Here is a 12,915-nt window from a genome sequence, read left to right as displayed (position 1 = left end):
TGAAATAGAGATCGTCCCGCTCGCTGCTACTATCCCAGATAGAGAACGAAGATAAGAGAGAACAGAGGCGCGAAAGCGTTGCGAGAAGCTATTTCTCGAAAATTCGGGAGAAGATGATAAATTGAAAAAAAAAGAAGGAACGCGAAAAGGAAAGAATGAAAAGAGAGAATCGTTTCACCGTGTTTGGTGAATATTCATTCGGTAAACCCACCGAAATTTTCTCGCCTCTGTCCCCTAACCTATAAAATACCCCAACACTAATAACCCCCTCGACGAAACCCACCACCATTCCCACCAATGTATCGAAGCTTTAACGAATGTCGATTTTGCAATCATACTTAAGCCGGTTTGCGAGGATGTTTAAAGTATATGTGAATCGATTAAAAGAAGAAGAAGAAAAGAAGAAAAAAAAATGGAACGAACACACACATTTACAACACACAACACATTTCGTGGCCGTACTGTCGTAATTGTTTGTCGTACCTACTGTTAGATATTAACGATGATTGTAACTTATAATAATTAGCGTAATTTGACGAATTGAGGGGGCGGCCGTGCGCTACGGCCATTCCGGAGAAATTATAATTGGACGGTACGTGGCGCACGTGGCCACGCCGCCCCTCGCACGTGGATGTTAGAGATATTTTTCAACTTGTACTAAATGTGATAAACCGATGAATTGACAATGAGCAATCTAACTGTAATATATATATAAACATTATATTATATATATTATATATATAAATATTATATATATATATATATTATAAATACGTGTATGTCGTACAAGCCGTGAAATAGGTTTTACCGTAATTAGTTACGTGTTAGCTTAAAATTAATTGATTGTACACAGTTGTCGAGCGAACAAACGACGTTGTAGCGTACGTTTCTTTTGTCTGTGCGTACGAGCGAAAGGCTTAAGCAAAAGAAAAAGGGCTTAAGTAAAAGAGCAAAAAAGAAAAAAAAAAAAAGAAAAACGCGCAAAAAGAAGAGAAAAAAAAAAGAAACGAGAAGATAAAAGAAAAAGAAAGGGAGGAATGAGAGATGATTGAGTGAGAGGAAGATAAAAAAAAGAGAGGGAATTGTGGTGATGATATGATATCGCACGCCGTCTCGAAATCTGTCCACGAATTTTTTCCACTGACGCCGGGCGCTGTTCTCCGTGCTAAACCGTCGAGATGCGTGTTACGCTCAATTCTCGGTTAATCGAATTATTAATTAATTAATCAATTAATTAAGGAATTGGCCGGAATGGGCTGAACGATTTGCATCCGTCCTTTGGTACATCGTGACGCTTGATCTTTCTCTTCGTTTCTTTCTTTATATCCCAACTTTTCATTCGATTAAGAAGTTTCGATCGAATTTAATCAAGTTACTTCTCGATTGAATTTATATCTGCATGGATGTATAGCGCGGATACATAGTTTGGTAAATTATATTTGAATTACAAGTAAAGTTACGAAGTTAGTAAATTAACGAACGAATGGCAGATTGATATAATATTAATGCTTTTTAAAATTTCTCGATTTCACAGAAAAAGATAATATACTTTTTATACGCGAGTTTCAACACATCTCTTCGAAATTAACATTTTTCGAACGATCGATAAAAAGAAACAGAGATATTGAGAGAGAGAGAGAGAGAGAGAGAGAGAGAGAAAGAGAGAAACATTAAAAAAAATATCTCGCGTATATTTCTTCGCGGCATTTCTTGCTAGACGTCAAAACTGCCAACAGGATGCCGGCAGCCCATTCACGGTAACTACGTTCGATATATTACGTATGTATAAATAGCCGTTGGTACAAAGCTGCGAGTCTCATCTGAATCCGATCCCATCGACCGCGAGATCGTCGATCATCACGGATCGGCGATCGATCGACCGACCAAGCTGGCGGAACGACTACGAAGCGGCGTGTAAAATTTAATTCTAGCGTTCCATGAGCCGCCAGTCACGGCGCCCCACGTCAATGGCACGTTTTAAAAGGAGGAAAGAAGAGAAAGGAAGAAAAAANAAAACAAAAAAAAATAAAAAAAAACGGTGAAAAAAAAAACGGGGATAAAAAGTACTGTGTAAAGGGGGAGTAAAAAAAGAAAAAAGAAAAAAGAAAAAAAAAAGAACTAATAATACATTATTACTGGTACATTATTATATACATTGTAACCAATTGTTGTCTACGATATAATGTTATTTTTCTAATTCATATTCAATTGTTATCGTTGAGAGCGAGAGGGAGAGAGAGGGTGAGAGAAAGCGTGAGAGAGAGAGAGAGAGAGAGAGAGAGAGAGAGAGAGAGAAATAGAGAGAAAGAGAGAAATAGAGAGAGAGAGAGAGAGAAAGAGAAAGAAAGAGAGAGAGAGAAAGAGAGAGAGAGAGAGAAAACTTAGTAGGCGGCCGCAATCTTCCATATATCTTTCCACCTTTCCACTCCTGATGGAACTTCCGGCACGACCGCCATTCCTTCCGATCGTTCGTTTGAATTACGATTTTCAATTTTTAGTTTGTTTTGTATTTGATAAAGTATTTAATTGTCGTTTTTATCTTTATAGAAGCGAGAAAGATTTAAACAATATTTTTGTATTCGTATTATTTTCTTTTCTTTTTGTGTGTGTGTAATTGTGTAATTTTGAAATTGTTTTTAATGTTTCGTATAGATTAAAAGTTTCGTTGAATTATTATTTTATAGTGGTAATTGAATCCTTATTGTTTTATTTTTAAAATAAACGCGAACATCAGGATTGTTAGGATTATAAATTATACACGTATATTATATTTGAGATAAATACTGAAAATTACATTGATAAGTCAATCCATCGATAAAGAAGCAAATTAAACAGTCGATCAGGAATTTGGTTAACGAATTGGCAAATTAAATTTTGGTTTGCAATTAGTAATATTAACATTAATTACGGAAACGTTTAATTATTGTAACAAGTGTCTTGCAACAGAATGGAAAACATTTATTACACGAGAGCGTAAAAAAAACGTTGACAAATTTTCCATTTTAACCATTCACGATTAAATTATTTGATCAAATATTCAAATGTTTTAAAATTTCCCAATATTTGTAATTTTAAATTGTAATATACACGCAGTAAATATTATATCACAGATTACATTTCCATAAATGCTATATTTTGATTCAAGTCGGATCAATGACAAATTCTACTACTTTACAATTACGAACTAGAAAAAAAAATCAAACGTTTCACGATTCGTATCTATTATTCTTCCATTATTAGAATTACGATTCAATCTTTCTTTCATTTGTCATGTTTCGAAAAAAAGAAAAAAAAAATATTTACAAACAATAAAAAGAAAAGACGAAGAGATGATGGAACGACACGATTTATTAGAACGAATTTCTCACAGCACGAACAACGATCGACGAATCAACGGCAGCTAAAGACTAATTGATGGATCCACCCCTTTTCCTCTCCTTAACCCCTCTCCTGGCCCTGAGCTTTCGTAGACGGATGTTGCGAGGCGAAAAAAAAAAACGCGGCAGCGACGCGTAATTAGCAAGAGGACGCTAATATGTCGGGCGGCGCGCTGGTCTGTGATAAAACGAAACGAAAAAAAAAANAAAAAAAAAACAAAAAAAAGATACAAAAAAAACACAAAAAAAAGAGAAAAATGTGAAAAAAAAAGGAACAAAAAAGTCGCGGACGCGTATTGTATTTTTTGTAAGGCTCGTTCGTGCCAGATTTGTGATAGCCAAGTCCGCGGCAATCCTCAATTAAATGGACGATGATGATGGGCCGGCGTGCCACCGGCGCGAGGGAAACAAAATCGTCGATTAGATGGAAGAGTTGGACGAAAGATGGACGAGGGAATTCGCTTGAATTTTTTCGAATCGTGACGATTTTCTTCCACAGTGAAGTTTCTTTCACAAGCATTCGTTCATAAATTGTTCGATTCAACTAACTTTTAATTCTTTGTTAAATATTTAACAAAATAAATATTTGTTAAATATTTAGAAACCGAAAAATCGTTGGAAATGATGTTTTTTTAAGAATTCTTCGAGGATTGAAATTCATAAAAAGTACAGACTTTTGAATATTTACCTTTGTTGCAAATGTTAAGATTATTTTTTTTTTGTACAATCTTCTATATTTCTTAAAATGTATAATTGTAATTTTATGGAACAGTAATTCGATATCAATGAATAAATTTTTATTATGATATGATAGAATTTAGAAAATTAAGTGAAATCTATTTTACGTATATACAATCTCAAACTCTGTACTTTTTATTGAACTTCCTGAAAAAAGAAACAAAGAAAACGAATTGATAAATAGGAAGAGAATCGTCACGGAGGAAACAAATCGATATTATTAATTTCCAGTCTGTGTGACTGGGATGCGAGGAAGCCTAAGTTTAATAATTGTAAGCAGCATGCCGTGTTTCGCGTTACTTTAAAAAAAAAAAAAAAAAAAGCTGCGAGAAATGATATTAAATTTTGAGGATTTTGAGATACGTGTGTAAATGTGCGTGCGTGTGTGTACGTGTGCGCGTGAACGCGTGTATTGTTGTTGAATCCTGGTATCCACGATGCCAAAGATCATGTAAGTCATGTAATAAAGTTGTGGCTAAGGTACTATGGTAACGTCAATGATAACGATGAACAACGGTGATAATCGTTATTGCTATCTTGTAACGTTTAATGTATATCAGTGTCGTGCAAAAAAAAAAAAAATTGAGCGGCTGAGCTCCTCGGTGTTGTGGATATACATACTCGTTCCTAGCAACTCGTATGACAATTACTACTCGATACACTACTCATAACATTGCATTGATCTACTTTACTCTACGTACTTCAAAGATAAATAAATACATTCTGTCCAATCTCAAAATTGAATTTTTTTCCAAAAACCTTTATGTATTTTTATATATTTAATACAATTTTTACGTCACAATCTTTGGGATTAAAATTGCTTGAAAAAACATTCGATATCGTGAAGAATAACAGGTCGAACGATAAGATGGTGAGTAAATGAACTATAATCTATATAAAAGAAGCAATCACTTTATTACTTTTTCAACGATTTCATACAAATTTCAGATACATTCTGTATATATATTTTACAATTTCACATTTAATATACCTCGTATTTTGGACTGTGCATTATCAACGTACCTATACGTTACGTCTCGATACATCAAGTATCGTTATTCTTGTCAATATTCGCTTCAATATGTCATGGTACGGAGTATTTTAAATCTATTTAATCTCTGAACAAACTCCCCTCACTTTTATTGTACACACATTCCCTATTTTCTCCCTCCCTTGTCTTCCTTTTTTTTTCTAACTTCATCATCCACGTTCTCGTTTCTATCCCATCGAAACACATTTCACGGATTTTACGTATGTAAAATTTCACAGAACATCCGCTAAATATCTCGTTCGAGAGTGGAAAAACCAAGAAACAGGTGTGATATCGATTATAAATGCGCTCTTATACGATATCGCTATTACAATTTCCTTTTAATGTAATAACTAAAAATGGAAGCTGCCTTAGAGGGAATCGATTAAAAATCTATTGTTCAACTTCTTGGAAAAAGAAATTCAAAATTTGTTATTCTTACACTATTGCTATACTTCGAACACGTTTTTCTTTCTATTATCGTAAAATAAAATAAAATGGCAAAAAAAAAAAAAATAAAACGTGTACTGTTTTCATTATATAAAATATACGCATATACGCAGCTTTTTTTGGTCCAATTTCCTTTTTTAATGCATTTTCTTTTTTCTTTTTTTATTTTAGTCAAAATCTATTTCAAGATGTGATAAAAATTGTCGATGATTGAAAATTGATATTTGAGTATCATACTCGAATGTTTGCAAAACAATATATTTTAGATAGAAATTATAGGAATTAAATCTTTTTAATAATATAAAAAATCTATCTATTATTATTAAGATAAAAATATTTTAATTTATATTATTTTTTTCATTATATATTTACAATTGATCAATAATAATTACTGAGACTATGTGTAAAATAAAGAAATAAAACTTAATAAAAATTGCATAATATTTTTATAAAAGAATTAATATTATGATATGAATATCAATTCCATTTTCTTTTTTATTTTTGTTTTTTCTTTTTGTTTTATTTTTTTGTATAAAATTATATGTTTCTATCCTTGCAGAAACAGAATATTAAAATTTTTTTTTTAAATACATATCTATTTGTAATTGTTTGATTAGAGAGCAAGTAGTTTCAGTATTTTTATGATCAGACATTTCACGTATAACTTTATAATCTTTACTTTATTTTTGTAGAAAAATCTTTTCTATGTAATTTTTATTAAACAAGTATTTTGCTGATTTGTATAATTTTAAAAATAAGAAGGTGGCAGTGATTATTGATTCATCTTATACAATGTTTGTTCAGCAAACAAATGAAAAACAAGATAAATTGTATAATATGATTATATTTGATTTTTTTTATTATTAGACCGAATTAACGTTTGTTTGCATTAGATAATCTATTAGGATAAGTAAAACTCATAAAATAATTAAATTTAATATTCCTTTAATAATTCATTAAAACGAATAATTAAATTTAAAATTTAAAATTAAAAGGAATTTCTCAAAAATATACAATTAAAAAATATATATTTATTGTTAAAAATAAAAAATTTAAATATTGCTATAGTAAATCATCTCAATATATAAAACAGAGACGTCAAAATGTTAAATTCTTATAATTAATAAATTATAGTTTATTTAATAATTTTTTTTCTAATAAAGTAATGATCCATTCTAATTTTCATTAATTCCAAATAATGATACAATCTAATTTTTAAAAATTAAATAATTATTAAAAAATTAGATAATTTAAATAATTTAGAAAAATATATTTTATCTATCTAAAATTTTTGATTTGCAAACATTTGTTATAGATATATCGTCTATACGTATATAATTATTTAATAGTGTGACTAGCTTAAAATTATGATTATATGCTCGGTGGATATTGTCATAAACAACGGTGGAAATTTTATCTCTACCGTTGTATATCACTGTACACGTTTCTTTTTTTTTTTTTTTTTTTTCCACTGGAAATCAGTTACGCTGTGCAACATTAAGCATATGATTTTACAATCATAACTAATACGCAAATATCTCCATTATATCTATATATGAAAATTAGAAATTTTTTAAATATGTAATAACTGCTAATAAAAATTCTGTAACACATGATGAGATACTTCAAAACGAGTTGTGGTGAAGAAAATCTCTTGTTTTTCGTAAAATTGATAAAAATTCAAGAAAGATTTTATTTTCATCATTTCTAAAATTATTCAGAATAAAATTTATTTGCATATAAAAAAAATTCATGTTAAAAAAAAATTAAATTTAATAATTAATAATTTAATTCCATTCTTGTTTAACAACTCTATATATATATATATATTTCATAAAACACTTATTTTGAAGTAATTCATAAAAAGAAATCTCTAAAAATTCTTCCAAAAATATGGTCACTATGGTTCTTTTGTTAAAAAAAATGCCAACTTAATAATTATTATGATTCTATAAAAAAATATTTTCAGCATAAAAAATATTAAAATCATTAACACATGAAACTATTTTTTCTATTTTTCTAATTTTAATTTTTTTAATTGGAAAAATTCAATTATTTTTAAAAATTTAAACTATCCCAATAAGGATAAATATAACTATAATTGTAATTCTATTAATCCCAATAAGGATAAATATAACTATAATTTTAATTTCTAAATTGAAATTTGAATAGTATATTCATAATATACTATCTCTTATATGCAAAAAGAATTTTTCAAAACTTATCAATTCTTAAATTTTAGTTACGATTAATCATCATCGACAATAATGTTGCAAAAACTAAAAACTACTACTAAAATTGGTTCCCTGAAATTCCATTCAAATAGAGCTATTCACCATTGATCAATTAAAATATCTTTAGAAATTAAGTTATCTTTAAAAGCAATTTTCTTTTCGATATTTCTTATTATATTCTACAGATAAAATATTTATTCAATGATCCAGCGGCAGTGACACGTGTAGAAAGTTACTATTGGTTAATAACAATCTCATCATCTATGGAGCTGTCCAACTAACATTGTTCAAGGTACAATTGTTTATAGTCATTTTCATCTGGACGATATATATATATATATTTAAAACATTCTGCTTTTTTTAATATTTTCATTTAAATTCAACAATTCCTTCGTTAAAATTCTATTTCCATTTATTGTTTAATATATAATATTTTCTCTTCTTTTTCAATTTTTTTTTCTTTTTTTTTCTTTTTTTTTCTTTTTTTTTTTTGGCACCTATGTGAAAAAAAAATTTAGAAAAACCTCACGAGGTAAAAAGTTGGACAGCCTTGCATTAGATTTTAACAATTATACATCTAATTTGCAAACAGTTTTCTATAAAATATTTCTCATTGTATCGATATTAAAAGTCATTGGAAAATTGACTTAATATCGATGTTTGTGTACTACATGGATACTTAATCGACTTTAAATTACAATAATTTCATTTTCAATGTTAGAAGTTCAAATTAAGTGCTATACATAATACAACAATTAGCGAATAGCAATTTAGAAGATATTGCGTTAAAGAATGATTCGTGACTGTATGACTATCGCTCGATGCACAGTCGACTTAAAAAATACAATATATATATATCATTTAGATACACTGAATTTCTAATTAAATTGCACTGAATGTTTTGATAGTAGCTGCACATTAACGACTACAAATAAATGCAACAAAGATGCAAAAATAATGAATACATTTGAATAATGTAACGATAAGACTTTAAGCTAAAAAATATTAATATGTTATCATTCGATATATTAAATGTTATCATTCGATATATTCAAACGTAAATCATTTTTCCAATAATGAATCATTCAAAAAAATTATACAAAATTTGCAATCATAATTGCATATAGAATGACTCTACGTTTGAATGTTAAAATAAACAATAAAAAATTAAAAGATTAAGATTATTAAAGTTAAAGATTATGTACTGTGCAATACATATCTTTAAAACGATTACGATAACACATTTTCTATCAAATAATTTATATTAAAAAAAAAGAAAAATCTTCGAGTGCAAATTAATAGAAAAATAATGATGTAGATATTTGAATGTTCATTATGAATACATACTAATTATAGTCGAACCTTCAATTCTTCCATTCTTTGCCGTATTCTTCTTCGCATCTCCTTATATCTAAAAATTAAAACAAAAAAATATATAATTTAATATATTTTTCTTTAATTAATTTTCACTAATTAATACAATACAATTTATTCAAAAATACACACATATATATATATTATCAATTAGTATAAAAATATAAATGATTAAGATTTTTTAAATAAATATGATTTAAATATTTGAAAAGAGAATTTGAAATTAAAACTTATGTACAACTTTGAAAAATCATACTTTTCTTTCAATAAAAGAATCTGACGCTCCTCTTCGTAATGATAACGCTGTAAAATACCGTGACATTCTGCTAAAGAAAGATTAAGAAATTGTGCAACATCAGAACTAATTTCTGGAGTCGACAATTTATCCACTAAAAAAAGTCGCGCGACATTTTCATGTGGACCTAATACTACGCGAACCTCCAACGGATATTCGTCGTCTCTTAATCTTCTTTGTTCTATAAAAAAAAATTATCTTTGTAAAACAAAGATTAATAAAATGATTTATAATTTTAAAATAATTTTACTTACCACCATTATCACGGACTACAAACAATGCAAAATTATCTGGCTTCGCATCAACTTTATATTTATCTAACATGAGATTAATAACTTCTTGAGTATTTACCAAACTTGTAATCCAAACAGACATTTGAGATCCATGAGGTGGTGTGAAAAAACTAGTTTCACGATTATAAAAATGTCCATTAATCGAACAACGTCGACGTAATCGACTACGCGATTGGCGTCTACCACCCGGACGACGTCTAATTGCAGTGGATCCTTGTTTTCGACGTAAAACTACGCCATCCAGCTAAAAATATTATATGAATATAAATATAGTGACTGAGATGATATAGATATATAAATATCTATGAATAATGTAATATAAGTAAAATAATAATTGCAAAACTATAATTGCTAAGCACCTCTAATCCACTGTCAGTAGACATTGTCATATTATCATCCTCTCTAAATTGTAAAGAATTTACAGAATCTGTATCGCTATCAGTTCGATGTCTTTGAAGACAATCAGGACCAGACATTGATCGATTTAAGCCTTTTTCTATCCAACTATCATCAGTACTAATAGATCTGTTGTTAGATATATTTTTCTCCAAATTATCGAAATATTCTACCCTTCGAAGCGTTCCATTTCGATTTGGTGTACCATGGTAAATAGGTGTATCAGTACCGGAAGAACTACCTATACTGTGCGTGGGTGTACTAGTTACGCTACTATCATTACCACGATTAGTTTGATGATTTGGACTGTCTATTTCTGAATTCTCTCGAGAATCAGACCTATCAAGACTGGATTGAGAAGAAAGAGGCTGTGTGTCAGAAGTTTGCGAACTAATTGATGGCAAATTTTCGGGCATTGTTTGATATAACTTCTTTCCATCTTCAACTTTACGTTCAACCTGAAAAATACAAAAAAAATTAAAATAAATAAAATATAAAAAATATAAAAATCCTAATATTTATCGATATTTAACCTGAAGCAGTTCATCCAATTCATCCCATTCCATATTTTTAACATCTAATTTCATTGGTAAAGTGAGACTCTTAAGATGATCAGGAGAAGTTGGAATAGATTTTGTTTCAGTATCTGTATCTTGTTCACAAGTTTCTTTAACAGAATCTTCCTCTTTTTCCTCATCTTCTATACTCTATTAAAAAAATTTACAAAATAGCAATAAAATATTTAATATATTTACATTCACATAGATATATATATATATAATATAAATATATATATATATTTCTTCCTTCCTTCTTACATAAAAATATACGTACATCGGAAACACTACGTCTACACGAATTTCTATTCCGAGCTGTAACTACTGTACGCTGATCATCATCTTCTTTTAAATGAATCACTCCTCTAACACCCCAATAAATACGAAGTGCACCTTCCAATATCAATCTTCCATTAACCTGTTATGAATTAATATTAATTAATATTATTAATTTTATATTTTCATAAAAATAAATTAAAAATTTTCTTTACTTCACGGCTTCTTATTCCACCACTTTTGCCTTCATAATATTGATTGAAAACCTTTAATTTTGACTCTAAATGTGATCTAGAAATAGAAAATTATAATATCATAAATATTCATTATAAAATTGATTTAATGAAACATTAAAATATATATTATTTTACTTTAAATTATATACCTGGGCAATGATGGTCGAATTTCTTTTTTTCCAAAACTTGTATGTGATTCAACTCTTGTTCCGTGACCAAATAATTGTGGTCCAAATAAAGCACCATAACATGGTACATGACAATATGGTACACCTTTATGCTATAATAGTATAAAAAAAAAATTATGAATTTTCTTTTACAATGTTAAAATTTTTTATTAATAATTTTATTAAAAAATGTTGCACCTCTGCATGTTGGCCTGGATTTAAACGTTTTCCACATTCTTCACATCTTAAACATTCTGGATGCCAGTCATATCCCAATGATTGTTTGCGTTCAGCTAGACACATTTTAAAATAATTTTAAAATATTTTAAAAACAATAAATATTTATATAAAGTACATTAATTCCATTTTCATATTCATAAAAACTTTATATTTTATAATATAAAAATATAACATTATGATAAATTATAATTCTATTAATTTTTTAATAAATATATTTTTTTAATAAATAATAAATATTTATATAAATATATACAAATATATACAACATGTGTTTTATTTTTAAATTATAAATTATTGATTTAATTTTAACAAATTAAAATATTTATTTAAATTAGTATATAAATTTTTGTTTTTATTTATATGATTGTTTAAAAATTTCAAATATTAAATCATATATTACGACAATAAACAATTACTTTTTTAATTGTAAAAATAATTTTTTAATTAAAAGCGGAAAATTCAATTGAAATATAAAAAAATAATTGTAAAATGATTTTTTAACATAAAATATATAAGTAATATAATATTCATATAAATAAAAAATAAATCAATTCATCATAATGACAGGAAATGGTACTTGTCAAAATTAGTACGCCTTTTTAATATATACGATTGATTGAAACTAACCGAAATACACTGGTTTTCCGCATTTATGGCACTTCCACATGACGGCAAATTCTTATAATCTCCATAAAATAATAAAAATTAATTTTTACGAAATTCTAAACCATTTTGTTTATATTATATGAATAGGCGCATTGAAAATGACATGCGGGTTAATTAAAGATGTTACTAGTAAGGCAACCCTCTTTGAATAATGAATAGTTTCTCTTCGAGTTCGAAAACTTATCAAGCACTTGACTTACATTTCTTTACTAAGATCATAGAATACAAAATAGAAAGGAAACTATAAGACAACCGTATATACGTTCATTCATAAATTTTTGTTAATGAAATATTCTGTTATAATTTTTTAAATAATTTTTACAATGATATATTCGATTCTAAAGAATTTATTGAAAATTGTTAGATATTAAATTTTATTATATTTATCAATTATATATACATATGATTAATTGATTAATTTATTATTTAATTAAGATCAATTAAAATTTTTTCAAAAAAACTAAATTAATTTAATACTTAAAATTTTATTAATTTTTTTATTAACATTAAAATTACTTTTTATGAATTTTTATATATTTTTTAGTATCTTTCTTGATAAACATATATATATTTTTAATAAACATAT

At 27.6% G+C, this 12,915-nt stretch overlaps 1 protein-coding gene across 1 annotated transcript; it reads right to left on the bottom strand.

Annotated features, from left to right (window-relative positions):
* Window positions 1-7,863: 7,863 nt before the first annotated feature.
* On the bottom strand, window positions 7,864-12,438 carry LOC122719892 (ras association domain-containing protein 2). Its single transcript, XM_043946133.1, has 10 exons — window positions 12,291-12,438; window positions 11,622-11,716; window positions 11,406-11,536; window positions 11,236-11,311; window positions 11,022-11,162; window positions 10,721-10,894; window positions 10,151-10,645; window positions 9,753-10,035; window positions 9,460-9,679; window positions 7,864-9,240 (listed from the first exon to the last, which is right to left on the bottom strand). The coding sequence occupies exons 1-10, from the start codon at window positions 12,328-12,330 to the stop codon at window positions 9,180-9,182; spliced, it is 1,716 nt and encodes a 571-aa protein (XP_043802068.1). The 5' UTR covers window positions 12,331-12,438; the 3' UTR covers window positions 7,864-9,179.
* Between the last annotated feature and the right edge of the window lie 477 nt (window positions 12,439-12,915).

This window comes from Apis laboriosa, unplaced genomic scaffold (assembly GCF_014066325.1).
Source record: "Apis laboriosa isolate Shangri-la unplaced genomic scaffold, ASM1406632v1 scaffold9_cov152, whole genome shotgun sequence".
NCBI classification, from domain to species: Eukaryota; Metazoa; Arthropoda; class Insecta; order Hymenoptera; family Apidae; genus Apis; species Apis laboriosa.
This window is presented reverse-complemented; position numbering and strand designations above follow the sequence as displayed.